The 16,451-nt window shown below is 42.5% G+C and overlaps 1 protein-coding gene across 2 annotated transcripts in view; it reads right to left on the reverse strand.

The window, feature by feature from the left end:
* Nucleotides 1–16,451, reverse strand: part of EXOC3L4 (exocyst complex component 3 like 4) — a 161,188-nt gene that overhangs the window by 113,959 nt on the left and 30,778 nt on the right. For both annotated transcript variants that reach the window (XM_068254619.1, XM_068254618.1), the window contains exons 2-3: nucleotides 15,214–15,752; nucleotides 1,607–2,255 (exon numbers count right to left, since the gene is read on the reverse strand). In XM_068254619.1, the coding sequence (XP_068110720.1) occupies nucleotides 1,607–2,255; nucleotides 15,214–15,733 (1,169 nt within the window). In that variant the 5' untranslated portion in view covers nucleotides 15,734–15,752. The remainder of the gene's footprint in view (nucleotides 1–1,606; nucleotides 2,256–15,213; nucleotides 15,753–16,451) is intronic.

Consider the following 16,451-nt stretch of genomic DNA (forward strand, 5'->3'; position numbering starts at 1 on the left):
AGCCGGGGGTCTGTGTTCCGTGTGTTGCTGTACAAGTCATGTTCCTGATTCATGATTCCACTATTAATAGACACTGTATGACAGGCCTTGTGTCCTCTGGTGGTGTGAATCAGCCGAGTGCAGCATTATAATACTCACAGCACAGGCAGCGTATCCGTACATATGTGACAATGAGGAGAGGAGGAGGGGGCTGACAGCTCGCAGCCACCGGGGACCGCACAAAAAACAAGCTAAGTGTGGAGGAAAATTGCTGCATTTGTGGAACATGAGGTGCCGCGAATGGATAATTAGTTACAGTGCGTAGGATCAGCTGCTCTACCAAACCTTTCTCTTGTTCGCTGCCGGCTCAGATCAACTCGGAAAACAAGGAATCAGCGCCAGCTCAGAGGAGGCATGCTTAAAGAGGAACTCCAGCGAAAATAATGTAATAAAAAGAGTGCGTCATTTTTACAATAATTATGTATAAATGATTTAGTCAGTGTTTGCTCATTGTAAAATCATTCCTCTCTCTGATTTACATTCAGACATTTATCACATGGTGACATTTTTACTGCTGGCAGGTGATGTCAGTGGAATGAGATGCTGCATGCTTTTTTTTGGCAGTTGGACCCAGCTGTAAACATCTGTTATTTCCCACAATGCAATGAGGTTCACAGACAGGAAACAGTCGGGACCATAGTCCTGACCTCACACTGTGGGAGGGGTTTTACCACAAAATCAGCTATATAGAGCCCCCTGATGATCTGTTTGTGAATAGGAAAAGATTTCTCAGCTACTGATTGGGATGAAGTTCAATTCTTGGTCACGGTTTCTATTTAAAGGGAACTGAACTGACTGAGTAAAATTATGTCACTAATATTATAAATGCGAAAGTTTGAATGTTTGTAAGTTTGGATGTTTGTTACTCAATCACACAACAATGGATTTGAATGAAATTTGGCACACGCATAGTAAATTACCTGGAACAACATATAGGATACTTTTTATCCCCATAACCAAAAAGTGGGCGAAGACAAATACAAATTTCACTGGGAAAATGTAAACAGCAGCCATTCTTACACTGTTATTGGCAGGGTTGTCAAACTTTGCCCAGATGGTCACTGGGTGACTGGGGTTAATATTCAGAAAAGTGGGTGGAGCCTACAAAAGCCAATCAAAATTCACCTATTGATTTTCATGAGGGATATTTAATTGCTTCCATTCTTGCACTGTTAATGGCTCAGGCCTCAAACCTGGTACAGTTGGTTATTTGGTGACTGGGCTGGGGTTCAAATTCAGAAAAGGGGGTGGAGCCACAGCCAATCAGATTTGTTTTATTTAAATGCAAATTATTAATGCCAAAGACTGCAAAGCTCACAAACTAGAACATTGAGTAGTTGAGTGTTTTGTGTGTTAGGGTTAGAAAAAGTAGAAACAGCCAACACCAGCCAAATACATTCCTGGGCAACGTCGGGCCATCAGCTAGTGTATATATATATATTGCAGTCAAAAGGCTTCCCAGTGTATCTAGTGTATCGTCTTTAAAGGCAAAACTGAGTGTTAGCATGCGCAAGACTTAACAAGATGGCATTGGGTGCATTGATAAGCTGCAGTGAAATGAACTTACCTCTTGTACGTATTGAGGATCCAGTCCAGCAGGCTGTATAACTGGCTGAACTGCAAGGCTTGGGGTACTATATTCCTCTGAAGGTGGGATGAGAGACTGTCGTGAAAGCTCTGGAGATAGGTGGAGCACACACTGAAGTTCTCAGGATACAAAGACATGAAAGTATTTTTAACTTTGGCTAAGTCTTCCACTGTAGTCAGCCGGAGTTTCTCCAAGTGGTTAGGAAGCCAGCCCTCCTCTGTCAGGTACAGAGGGACGGACTCTACACGCTTGGCCACACTGTCCTTCACCGCTTCCTTCCACAAATGTCTCCATCGTCTTGGCTGGCCAAGAACAATCTCAGAAGTTCCTGAGGTCACACTTGGGTTGGCATGGGAGATGGCCTCAGTCTCTATGACACCGACCAAGGAAGCTACCAAATTTTCATCCACTGGATCCTGATGGAGGGTTTCTTTCACGATGGCCCTCATCTTGTTGAACAGACTTCCGTATAACAAGTCCACGTCTTTAGCTCCATTGGTGAGCTCTGTTATGTTCTCGTAGATGTCTTGACTCTGGTACACCACTATTAACTTGTCTTCTCTGAATTTTATATGTCTGAAGGCCTTCTGCAGCTCTCTTTTCTCAATGAGCCCATTTATCTCCATGACTAGAAGAGAAGACATGTAGTTCAGTGGTTAAGTTGACTAAGTTAAAAAACTCACACGCACAACAAAGACTCGGTATTCCAATGGCCAAATGATTGGCACCTTTGCCTAGTAGAACTAGGGTCCTGAGTAAGCTCAACATCAAGGGCTATCTCTTCATGGAGTTTACATAGTCATGTCACTGACTGTCCTCGGAGGAGCTCACAATCTAATCCTACCGTAGTCATAGTGTAATCTCTTACCATATTATTATTATGTATTTATATAGCACTGACACCTTCTGCAGCACTTTACAGAGTACATAGTCATGTCACTGACTGTCCTCAGAGGAGCTCACCATCTAATCCTACCGTAGTCATAGTGTAATCTCTTACCATATTATTATTATGTATTTATATAGCACTGACACCTTCTACAGCACTTTACAGAGTACATAGTCATGTCACTGACTGTCCTCAGAGGAGCTCACCATCTAATCCTACCATAGGCAGTCTAATGACCTACCATATTATTATTATTATGTATTTACAGTGGGATGCGAAAGTTTGGGCAACCTAGTTAATCGTCATGATTTTCCTGTATAAATCGTTGATTGTTACAATAAAAAATGTCAGTTAAAGAGACTCTGAAGTCTCATTAAAATCAAGTTTTTATATTAAAAATATCTTTAAGATGATTGCCCTAACTAAAACGCTGCATCTCGCGGCTGAAATCTAACTAAATCCCCCCAAACTCCCCGGAGCACACTGTGGGGAGCGCTTCCGTGAGAAGCAGAGCTTTCAGCTGCAGCTCTGCCTCTACACGTATCTATCAGTGCTCATCTCTGCCTCCACCTGGCCCTCTCAGTCTTCCTTCAAAAAAGCAATAAAATCAATATTTATTAGATGAGATCCTCCTTTTGCAGAAATTATAGCCTCTAAACGCTTCCTGTAGGTTCCAATGAGAGTCTGGATTCTGGGTGATGGTATTTTGGACCATTCCTCTTTACAAAAAATCTCTAGTTCATTCAGGTTTGATGGCTTCCGAGCATGGACAGCTCTCTTTAACTCACACCACAGATTTTCAATTATATTCAGGTCTGGGGACTGAGATGCCCATTTCAGAATGTTGTACTTGTTCCTCTGCATGAATGCCTTAGTGGATTTTGAGCAGTGTTTAGGGTCGTTGTCTTGTTGAAAGATCCAGCCCCGATGAAGCTCCGGCACAGCTTCAGCTTTGTCACCGATCCTTGGACATTGGTCTCCAGAATCTGCTGATACTGAGTGTAATCCATGCATCCCTCAACTTTGGCAAGATTCCCAGTTCCTGCACTGGCCACACAGCTCCACAGCATGATGAAACCACCACCATATTTTACTGTAGGTAGTGGGTGTTTTTCTTGGAATTCTGTATCAGTATCAGCAGATTCTGGAGACCAATGTCCAGGAATAAGTAAGTGACAAAACTGAAGCTGCGCCGGGGCTGGATCGGGGCTGGATCTTTCAACAAGACAACGACCCTAAACACTGCTCAAAATCCACTAAGGCATTCATGCAGAGGAACAAGTACAACATTCTGAAATGGCCATCTCAGTCCCCAGACCTGAATATAATTGAAAATCTGTGGTGTGAGTTAAAGAGAGCTGTCCATGCTCGGAAGCCATCAAACCTGAATGAACTAGAGATGTTTTGTAAAGAGGAATGGTCCAAAATACCTTCAACCAGAATCCAGACTCTCATGGGAACCTACAGGAAGCATTTAGAGTCTGTAATTTCTGCAAAAGGAGGATCTAATAAATATTGATTTCATTTATTTTTTTATGGTGCCCAAATTTATGCACCTGCCTAATTTTATTTAAACAATTATTGCGCACTTTCTGTAAATCCAATAAACTTAATTTCACTTCTTAAATATCACTGTGTGTGTCCTTGTGAAATATTTAACGAACGTTTTTTATCGTAACAACCAACGATTTATACAGGAAAATCATGACAATTAACAACGTTGCCCAAACTTTCGTATCCCACTGTATATAGCACTAACATCTTCTGCAGAACTTTACACATAATTAATGTGTTTTAAAAATATAGCCTTATAGGCTTGCATGGTCTATTATAGATATTAGCAAGTGTATCCTGATTTATATTATATATGCATGCATGTTTGATTTATCATATGGATTGTAAGAAATAGATTTCTTTATACTGTTTTATAGCAAATGTAATTCTGACTCAGAGAAAATAAACTCTTTGCTTTTCTTTTAGACTGCTGACAAAATGTTGATCAAGATATACGTGACTATTCTTAATCTTTAGGCAAATCTTAAAAGTTTACTTTGTCTTGAACAATATTGACGCTAAGTGCCCTTGTTTACAGTCCAAGGTACAAGCTGGCCAGAGACAGCTTGGAGTTACGAGGTGAAGATTCTGATATATAATTTCTTATAATCTTATTATCAGGAATTCTGTCTATGTATGTCATTATATATAGCATGCCATATATAGTAATGTAATAAGCATTATTCCATATTATTTTATATAGTTAAGTGGATAGTATATGGGAATATATACTTAAATATATATCAGCTTATGCTCAATTCCAACTGTTTTCCCCAGTGACGGTCAGAGCTGCAATGTGTCTTAATTTTAAGGTTTAACTCAGTGACCAGACACTTAAGAACCATATTTGCTGGGATAAACATTCTTGGATTATAAATGGTTGTTCTCAAACAGAGTCATAATTTATTGTTGACCAGCTGAATTTGGCCAAAGAGCTATTCTTGACCAGTTTTATGTGTTAAGGAATTAAAAGAAAGGACACTTTAATGAATTGTCAACATAGTGTTGAACATGGTATTAACAGGTCAATAGGTTATTCTTTTATTTTTTTTGAATAATATATCTTATACAAGTGTGTCCCCTGCTGGAGGAAATTACACATCCAGAAATAATGTCACATGATTTATATAAAGCTGATATTTAAATAAGCTAGTTAATTAGAAATTTGAAAGAATATGCACACCAACTCCAATTGGATCTTAGTTAATCCATGGAGGTTGGATTATTGATAAGAAGAAACATAAATAATGAGGGCATTGGACACTCGACACACTCTCATCATTTCAAAAAGAGACACTCACTATAAGAAACAGACTCTCCTCTGAAGGCGCACACACTCTCAACCTCTGAAAGAAGGGACATACTTTCAGACAGACAGACGGAAAAGACTCTCACACTCTACCAGCCTTGAGGCCACTCCCAGATCGGGTTAGCAGTGCAGGCCTGGCAAGATTCCTTACTCCATTTTATTGGTAACTATAAAAAATGTTTTAGATCAAAGCCAACTAGGTTAGGGGCTTGGATTTGCAATGATTCTATACCTAGTATAGAATACCCTGAACATGTCACCTTCCTGGAATTGCAACTAGGAATATCCATGTTTGATTTGGGTTCATTTTTCTCTACATTTTTTTATTAATGTATGTTTTTCCTCCAAGCTTATAACTTGTTAGAGAGAGATAGAAGATTGGTTGACATATAAAAGTTTCATTTACAGATCAGGTCATAATTGCATAATATCATATCTTTTTCCTTTGATTTAAAAATCAGATTCTTTTATAAAATAAGTGTTTACAGATCAGTAAACTTTAAACTTGATTTATATATTGAGGTTTTTAGACCAGCTAGATCTGCTTCCATATTTTTCCCTTGTTAGATTGTGTTTTACAATCAAGCCTTGCAAACAAGATAATATGTCTGACATCTTGTGGTTGCACAGTCTATTGTGATTGTTTGATTTTATTGGTTAATATCTGTGGTCAACGTTGCTCTGAAGTGTATAGTCAGCTTATACCGAGAAGTACCTTGTGGTTATTATTATTTGTGGTTATTGTTTAATTTATATTATTTGATTTGTAACTAATCATTCTGACAACTTTTATATATTTAATAAATTAATTATTTTAAAAGGAAAGAGTTGTCCTGACTTTTCCCTCTTTGTACCAGTAGCTTGAGAAACTCGCTATAAGAACTTAAGGTTGGGCGTTTTAATAACAAGACTCCTCCCATTGTTTTATTTGTAGGAGGCCTTAGTTTTTGATTTTATACATACGGTTATAGTTTATATAATCGTATCGTATAACGCCTGACAATGTCACTGGCTGTCCTCAGAAGAGCTCACAATCTAAACCTGCCATAGTCATAGTCTAATGCCACTACTATATTATTATAATGTAAAAGTTAAAATGCATATATACCAATGCACATTTCTCCTAGAGTAAAATACACTATATATTGCTCTTTTCTCATGCCGCTGTCACGCAATAGATAATTTTAGACTAGTCCATCTTTTAATGGGGATTTCCAGTTATTTATTTATTTACAAAAGCATTTACTGATCTACAGTTGGTCAGTCCAACTGCCAAAATGGTGTGTAAATGAGTAGGGAAGCTGGCTTGCATCTTTATAGATCCTTTCCAGGAAGTTATTTTGTAAAGAATAAAGGTAATATTGGGAATGTCCCATGAGGAGATGGACTAGACCAAAACCTGTCAGATTTGTTATCTTTTTATAACCTACTGTAGTGACAGCAACTTAGGAAAATAGTAATTTATAGTGCATTTTACTGTGGGACAAATGTACTATGTATATATATGTATTTAATTTTTATTTTATTTTTTTGCAATAGTGGTCTTTTAAAGTGGACCTAAACTCTTGAACAGGACAGAAGGAAAACTGAGTAATACACCCTGTATGTATTTAGAGAGTTTAGCCTGTTTAATTCCCCCTCATCTGTGACTAAGTTGTAATTTAACCCCTCAGCTGTGTCAGCTGACTGCCCCTTTAGAGCAGCTAATTTAAAAGCACAGGATGTTAACAATATGTCTGCTTCCAGGAAAGCAGGAGGTAGACACACCACATATTTATTGCAGGATGTGTATCAGCTGTAACAAAGAAATGTTTTTCTGTAAAGGTTATTATGCTGTTTGTATCTTTTAGAGCAGAGAGGAAGTTCTGAGTTGGAAGTTCTGAGTAGGAAGTTCTGAGTTCAGGTCCACTTTAAAGTTTATCCTCACAAAACACCTACAACTGTTCTGTACATTTTCTCAGGCAGTGCTTGCAGGGACATGTAGTTCAGAGGACTGAATTGCCAAGTGCACTGTTTCTTTCATACAGTAGATGAAGGTAAGATGCGGAATAGAGCGGTTGGATGCGCTTGGCCTGCTCTATGGAAAAATACAGCCTCTACGCTCTACAGTAACACAGCACACTATAAATACAAGACGCATCCAAACACCTAGCAAACAGAGGAAACGGATCATGTTACAGTGTGGGTAATAATTCTGGAGAAAACTCAAGTGAAAGACAGACTTAGGGCCGCTGACAGTGTGCTATGGAAACCAAGGCCGGGCCGAGGCAGAGGTGAGAGAGGCTCCAGCCAGTTGCGTAGCTAAGGAGCTATTTGCCCCGTTGCAAGGTTTACATTGGGCCCACCCAAGTACTCTATACATAACAATTGATACGGCACACCAAAACCTGCCAAGGACAACCACAGTGTCAGAAGTGCAAGGAGGGGATGGGGAACAGTTTGTTAATGATTACTACTAATAAAAGCACCTATAGAAGATTATTACCAGCGTAGAACCAACAGAGAGCTAATTCTGTGGTTGAGGGTGGGCCCCTCTGGCCCAAGGGCCCCGATGCGGTCGCAATCTCTGCACCCCCTATTGCTATGCCCCTGGCTCCAGCCTCAGGGCGCAGTGTAGGAAGGGGGCGCACCACTCACCTAGCTATCATTCCCCTATTGTGTCTGAAACATAGAGAAATAAGAAAAGGGGATGCATGGCAGTGACTGCAAGCCAGATAACTAGAGATTAAGGTGTTGGGGGTCCAATAGCAATCAGTGTGTGACAGCTGGGGTGGGAGGGATGGAGGGACGCACTTTGGTGTCCCAGCCTTGGTGCAGGAGGGCCTTGTCATGACTCTGATGAAAACTGTACAGGCATAGCTTCCAACTGTCCCTCTTTTGGAGGGACAGTCCCTCTTTGGGAGCCCTGTACCTCTGTCCCTCTTTCCTCCTCATTTGTCCCTCTTTCAGGACTGTGTCCTTCTTTCTATGTACATATATATATATTTATCTACTAAAAAATGTGTTTGACTCTAAACTTTATCCCCATCCTTTACATTGATATATATTACTAATTTTAAAATGTTAATATGAAGGGAAATGAACCAGGATAGAAAGGATCAGTGTGGTTAAAAGGAATTATAAAACAACATATTTTTCTTATGAAATCTTTATGGTATGCGTGAATAAGGGCGTGGCAGGGGTGTGATCAGGGGTTTGGCAGGGGCGTGGTTTAAAGTGACTCCGAGCTCATAAAAAAAATGAAAGTTGTACTCACCTGGGGCTTTCTCCAGCCCAGTGCTGGTCGGGAGGTCCCACGACGGCGTCCTGGCTCCTCTCCTTCTACCCGCTCCGGAATGGCTGACCGGCCGCAGCCCGGGCGACACTCGCCCGAGTGTCGGGCTGCTCCTTCCGCGTATGACGCGGATTACGTCACACGCCGGCCGCCTCGCGTCATCACGGCGACGGGCGTGAAAGTACTGCGCATGCGCGTTTTAATCGCGCATGCGCAGTACTTTCACGCCGGCCACCATGATGACGCGAGGCGGCCGGCGTGTAACGTCACCCGCGTCATACGCGGAAGCTGCAGCCCGACACTCTACCGAGTGTCGCCCGGGCTGCGGCCTGTCAGCCATTCCGGAGCGGGGAGAAGGAGAGGAGTCAGGACGCCGGCGTGGGACCTCACGACCAGCACTGGGCTGGAGAAAGCCCCTGGTGAGTACAACTTTCTTTTTTTGGGTGAGCTCGGAGTCACTTTAAGCGTCCCTCTTTCTCATCTCAAAAAGTTGGGAGGTATGTGTATAGGCATAGATGGATTAAGATGCAATGCGGTCCTAGGCAAGGTAGTAGGTTTGGGACCCCCATTGTGGTCTTTTTGGTAAAATGAAGTGCAGAGAGGTCAGATAAGATGGCTGGTGGGCCGCTTGACACCCATTAGGCCCCAAGCCCCTTCCTAGGTTGCCTGGTGGATGATCCTGCTCTGTGTACAGTACTAAACTCAGAAAGATATATCCAAAAAGTTGGGCAGTCAGACAGACAACCAACCCCAAAACAGTTGGGAATCACAAACCAGGGCCACGCACGTCACATGACAGGAAGTCACACCCAAAAAGATAAAAAGAAAATGTAAAAAACGTAACTACCACCAATGTTTTGGGGAAACTAAAATAGTTCATAAGGAGGCACCAAAATAAAATGTAAAAAGAGGTCTGTGTGTTTTGTGTCACACTGCATCAGACCCGCAGATCAGCCCAGTCAGGGGTAGAACTGGGGCTTACTTACCTCCTCCAGCGTCAGGTCCCTGATGCTCTCCCGCTGCAGCCACTCCTCCGCCCTGGTCTCCTGCACATCACGTGAAGTCATGGAGGGATAACATGGATAGAGAGGAAGGCAGAAGAGAAGTGGTATCTGCAGGGACCTGACGCTGGAAGAGGTAATCCCTGGCTCTACCGCTGCGCTGATCTGTGGGTCTGTAAAAGTGAGGTGACAACCAGGGAAGCACGAGACATGGACCTTGGTGAAACCTGTTGGGGGATCAGATAATCAATTGTCGCGGGGGCTGGGTTGGTCGGAGCAGAAAGATAAGATGGGGGAACCCATGGACGTTTTTGCAGGGGGGAGCCCGTGATGGGTAGTTACCCCTGCTAACCTGCCATCTTTATACCTTTTACACTGGCACTAGGAGCGGAGCTGCAGAGGGTTAATGTTAGGCATTAGAAGAGCGAGTTAGTGTTAGGCACTAGGAGTGGAGGGTTAGTATAGGGCACTAGGATTGGAGAGTTAGTATAGGGCACTAGGAGCAGAGGGTTAGTGTTAGGAACTAGGAGTGGAAGGCTAATGTTAGGCACTAGGAGAGGAGGGTTAGTGTTAGGCACTAGGATTGGAGGGTTAGTATAGGGCACTAGGATTGGAGGGTTAGTGTTAGGCACTAGGAGTGGAGGGTTAGTGTTAGGCACTAGGAGTGGAGGGTTAGTGTTAGGTAGTAGAAGTGGAGGGTTAGTGTTAGGTAGTAGGAGTGGAGGGTTAGGCACTAGGAGTGGAAGGCTAATGTTAGGCACTAGGAGAGGAGGGTTAGTGTTAGGCACTAGTAGAGGAGGTTTAGGCATTTGGATAGGAGGGTTAGTGTTAGGCACTAGGATTGGAGGGTTAGTGTTAGGCACTAGAATTGGAGGGTTAGTGTTAGGCACTAGGAGTGGAGGGTTAGTGTTAGGCACTAGGAGTGGAGGGTTAGTGTTAGGTAGTAGGAGTGGAGGGTTAGGCACTAGGAGTGGAAGGCTAATGTTAGGCACTAGGAGAGGAGGGTTAGTGTTAGGCACTAGGAGAGGCGGTTTAGGCACTTGGATAGGAGGGTTAGTGTTAGGCACTAAGATTGGAGGGTTAGTGTTAGGCACTAGGAGTGGAGGGTTAGTGTTAGGCACTAGGAGAGGAGGATTAGGCACTAGGAGTGGAAGGTTAATGTTAGTATCACGCTGGTAAGTGATGAGATGGCGTATAGGTAATATCAGTATCACGTTGGTACGTGATGAGGTGGCGTACAGGTATAAATACAAACAATGGTACAAAAGCGTAGTCTAGATCAGGCTGAGGTCGTATACAAGTCAGAGATATCGAGGTACAGAGTAGCCAGGCTAAATCGTAGTCAATAATCGAGCAGAGTCATACACGTAAATCAGATGTCAGTCGTATTGAAAGGATCAGGCAGTAACAAAGTCAGGGACAGGCCGAGTCGGTAACTTAATCAGATGGCAGCGGTACAGAAGGGCTAGACAAGAGCGAGGTCAAGAGGCAAGCAAGAAGTCGGTACACAAATAATATACAATCGGGTGTTACAATAATAATATTACAAGAATATATACGGAAATAATAAAGACTGACTAACTGGAGTACATATATATTGTGCGTCTACACAATATATCATTGTAGCTCAAAGTAGCTAGCTAGACCTAGAACCAGAGAACTGGTTAGTATCAAGGCCAGTGAGTGACTGAAAGTACTGGCCTTATATACAAACTGCAATTCCCCAGAAACCACTCCCAAATAGATTGCACTTCCCCCATAGTGATGTCACTATTAGTGACATCACTGCTGACCAAATAGATTGCACTTCCCCCATAGTGATGTCACTATTAGTGACATCACTGCTGACCTCAGCTAGATCCTCCTCCTAAGCCTATAAGGCTTATCAGAAGTCACACGCGCGTTTGGTCTCACTGCGCACGCGCACCGGAACTCACCGCCGGAGGGATACCGGGGACGCCGCTAGAGGATGTAAGCAGTGAAGACCCGCTGCGGGACCTGCCGCTGGAAGGTAAGAATGTTAAAGTTAGGAACTGGAAAAGAGGTTAGAGTTAGGCACTAGGAGAGGAGAGTTGGTGTTAGGCAGTAGGAGTGGAGGGTTAGTGTTAGGCACTAGGAGTGGAAGGTTAATGTTAGGCACTAGGAGAGGAGGGTTAGTGTTAGGCACTAGTAGAGGAGGTTTAGGCACTTGGATAGGAGGGTTAGTGTTAGGCACTAGGAGAGGAGGGTTAGTGTTAGGCACTAGGAGAGGAGGGTTAGTGTTAGGCACTAGGAGAGGAGGGTTAGTGTTAGGCACTAGGAGTGGAGGGTTGGTATTAGGCACTAGAAACGGAGGTTTAGTGTTAGGCAGTAGGAGTGGAGGGTTAGTATAGGTCACTAGGAATGAAGGGTTAGTGTTAGGCCCTAGGAGTGGAAGGTTAATGTTAGGCACTGGAAGGGGGGTAAGAGTGAGGCACTAGGAGAGGATTAGTGTGAAAATGGATGCTGAGTTAGTCAGTAAAAATATCAGTAATTTATATTTATTTTACTAACGGCGCCCAACTCAGCACTGCACGTACGCGTTTATTTTGCTTCATAAACTTTTTATTCATCCAATTGACAGGAGATCACATGACTCGCTCCACTCCTCCCTGCACATTCGCCTGCTGCTGCTGCACACTGACAGTTAACTTCAAACATCTGCAGAATGTACATCAGAGGCCAATAAAAGTCTCCACATTCCTGGCTTTTTTGTTTGCGTTTGAGATCGGAGATGCAAAGTCAGGGCTTGTCCTCACCCGTCCAGCGCGGTGCGGTTACTGCTGGCGATTTAAGATTAGAATTTCGCATGGAATAACACATCACGCAACCAACAATTTGATCTCTCCTTCCCCTTGCTCGCTCGCTCTCGCTATATATATATATATATATATATATATATATATATATATATATATATATATATATATATATATATATATATATATATATCAGGATAAGTGTTTTACGCTTTGCACACTGGAGTGCTATTTAGAGAGCAGAAGGCACATCCAAGGTTGTAATTTTGCTACCATAAATATCTCTTTCTGGCACAGAAGCAACAATGGAATGATCCTTTAGAGAAAGCACAATGGGTAGCGGGCAATGACCCAAAGCAAGCACTCCGAACAATGCGAAGCGATATTTTCCCAAGAGATGCAACCAGTCTGAGCCCGGCTTTCAATGCTTGGCTACAGCAGAAATATGGCTAATGTGATATAATCATGAAGTTTATACTAATCTCGTTTGAGATAAGTGCACTGCTTTTTTTTTACATCAGTCGGCAGGACTCGTGATGCTGTATATTCTTGGAATGCTTTGATCTCTCTCTACTAGCAGAGAATATAGAAACTGAAAGCAAAAGTCCTCTGTTATTGTCTCACACTGCCCCCTAGTGACAAGTGGCCATCAATGCACATTACAGCAGTACTAATTAGAAACAAGAAAATTTAATAAGTATATAAATTAAAAAAAATGTGCTTAAATAAATTGGCCTGGAGCACTTGTAAATCTCTAAATAAATTAGCTGCTAAAGGATTAAAGACAGCCAACAATATGCAGAAAATTGCAGCATGCATAAAAATTGAATTCAAATTTAACCAACTGCTACTCCTGATGAATGTTATTCCATCCCGAGCCTGACTCGGGATTACTGCTAAGGAGGTTAATGCAGGACTGAAAATGGACCAATGCAAAACCACCGAGGTGGAATTTGATTGGTCCAAGATTAATACATTTGCATACAAAATATACACAATCCTGCATCAACTCAGAATTCGTTGCATCTCATTGACCAACCCAAGCATGAGGAGATAAATGGGAACATATACCACCAATCCTACTTACATGCCTGTAGTCACTTTTATTTTTTTGAGAGAGTGTTTTATCTGCGCAATTGGATCAGCCAATCCTGGCAGCTTTCCTGAAAACTAATTACAATCAACCCCCCCAAAAAAAACCTTTTGTGTAAACGCTCTTTGCAGCAGGATAGTAATTAAAAGTTCAACAGGTCACCATTTCTCTGTGTGGGAGCTCAAAGAACAGCAGTCATGGATAAAACGGACCTGAACTCAGAACTTCCTCTCTGCTCTAAAAGATAAGCAACAGCATAATAACCTTTAAAGAAAAAAAATCTTTGTTACAGCTGATACAAATTCTGCAATAAATCTTAAGTGTGTCTACTTCCTGCTTTCATGGTAGCAGACAATGGGTTAACGGGTTAACATCCTGTGTTTATTAACATTCTGTGTTTACATATTAGCTGCGTCGGCTAAATTTCTGTGCCAACACAGCTGAGCGATCAATTAAAAACTGGCACATGCTATGGTGGGCACTAGAAATGTGGGAGTCACACACACACACGCACACACACACCGTTTCTAAGGATTCGTTGTATCTGAAACCTCTTACATTAGCACAGGGTCAGGAACCTATGGCTCGCGAGTCACATATGGCTCTTTTGACCCCTGCATATGGCTCTCTGGCTACCTAAAACACGTGTGACGGAGCGGGTATGGAGATCGTGTTAATTTTAAATCAATCCGCCGCCGCCTCCTTGCCTGCCTCTAGCTTTACATCTCCGCCTCCCCCTGCCACGGAACCGCCTCCCCTACTAGCCTTGCAGACTCATTGGGCATCCAGCCGCCGCGGCCAGCGTATTGTAGCTCCGCCCCCATTTCAGTGCAGGGACTGGTGGCTGCGGCCAGTGATGACGTCAGCCGAGCCCGCGCTGTGGAACTCCGCGGTGTTTGAAGAGCTGACTGGAAGCTGCTTGGCCTGGTGAGTGAGCATAGCATTTGTGGGGTCTGCTGTCAATCTCATTGTATGTGCGGGGTCAGCTGCCAATAAGATTGCATTTGTGGGGAAATGTGCTGCCAATCTCAGAGCATTTGTGGGGTCTGCTACCAATCTCATAGCATTTGTGGGGTCTGCTGTCAATCTCATTGTATATGCGGGGTCAGCTGCCAATAAGATTGCATTTGTGGGGAAATGTGCTGCCAATCTCATAGCATTTGTGGAGTCTGCTGCCAATCTCATAGCATTTGTGGGGTCTGCTGGCAATAAGATTGCATTTGAGGGGTCTGCTGCCAATCTCATAGCATTTGTGGGGGCTCCTGTCAATATCATTGTATGTGCGGAGTCTGCTGCCAATAAGATTGCATTTGTGGGGAAATGTGCTGCCAATCTAATAGCATTTGTGGGGTCTGCTGCCAATCTCATAGCATTTGTGGGGTCTGCTGCCAATTCCATAGCATTTGTGGCAATAAGATTGCATTTGTGGGGTCTGCTGGCAATAAGATTGCATTTGTGGAGAAATCTGCTGCCAATAAGATTGTATTTAGTGTTAAACATATTGTATGGCTCTCACGGAATTTCATTGTAAAATATGTCGTGTTTATGGCTCTCTCAGCCAAAAAGGTTCCCTACCCCTGCATTAGCACCTCAAGTTCACAGGAACTGACCTGAGGAACAACACATGGTACTTATCTTCACTGCTATCCTTAGCTTGGTTACATTCTATGGCATCTTTGGTAAGCTTACCCGACAAAGGTTCATCTGCCACATCTACTTTCTCCTCCTGTTGTCCAGGTCCTTCTGTATTGTTGTTGTCCTCCTCTTTCTCATTGAAGTCTATTTTCTTTTTTGCTTTGACAGTGCTCCTCAATTTGCCGACCAGAAAGCCAGACGCCCCAGGCGACTCTTTTTCTGGTGACTTTGATTCCTCTTCTTTTTTCTTGTCATCTTTCTTGTGGTAGATCTTACTTAACCTAGCACCGAGAGCACCAAAGGGTTCCTTCTTGTCAGGAGAGGTTGGTTCTTCCACTTGGCTTTGACGTCTTAAAGCCTTTTTGATGCCATTAAAACTTAGGCCGTGTCCACTCGGTGACTCCTTCTTCTCTGGGGAGCTTGTCTCTTCTGTCTCGTTCACTTTCTTGGAACTTCTTCTGCTCTTTTTCAAACTCCCCAAACCTTTTAGTAAGCCTGGTTTCTTCTCTTCTGGCTTAGAATCTGGCTCATCGAACGGGTTTCCCGTATATTGCTCTGAAGAAGATGACTCCATGCCCTGGTTGTGCTGAGTCCTTAAACACAAAAGATTCAGTCATTAGATGATGCTAAATCACTCATGTACTTCCTGGGACTCTCCATCAGTCTGGACTGATCAGGTTGTCCCAGGGAGTCAACATTCTTATATAACTCATTCTATATTCTTAGTACTTCCCATTCGCACTAGAAGATAATGTAGGAAACTCAGAATCACAGTACTTTGGTTAGTACTATTCTGTTAGCCGGGCGCAACTGTCAGAATTCTAGCGGTTTTATTTATGCAGGAAAAGATGTCATATGTATATGTGTTAAGTTTTAATGTTCTATGCAAAATTTCATCTTAAAGTGAAAAGTTAGAGTACTTTATATTGCTCTGTGACATAGCATATTCCAGGCTGTGAGGCCTATAAGATTATTCTAGTTACAAAAAGTCAGAGCATTCTTGTTTATGCTAGTGCGTGGCCTTGATATTTAAAGAGGCTTCTGTGTGAAGACAGAAAAGCAAGTTAAACTTACATTACTGCAGTAATTATAAATGCACATAATTATTACACACAGATATTATTAATCTAAATATTAATGATCAATACAGACCCTCATTTCAAGGTATACTGTCAATCTATAATTACTGTTATAGAGGGTTCAGACCCCACTATGCCGGATTTATATGATAGCAACGCTTTAAGGGCTGGTCCTTTACTGAGTTAGCAATCATGAAAAAGGCAAAAACCGCT

The sequence above is a fragment of the Hyperolius riggenbachi genome, chromosome 9 (assembly GCF_040937935.1).
Source record: "Hyperolius riggenbachi isolate aHypRig1 chromosome 9, aHypRig1.pri, whole genome shotgun sequence".
NCBI classification, from domain to species: Eukaryota; Metazoa; Chordata; class Amphibia; order Anura; family Hyperoliidae; genus Hyperolius; species Hyperolius riggenbachi.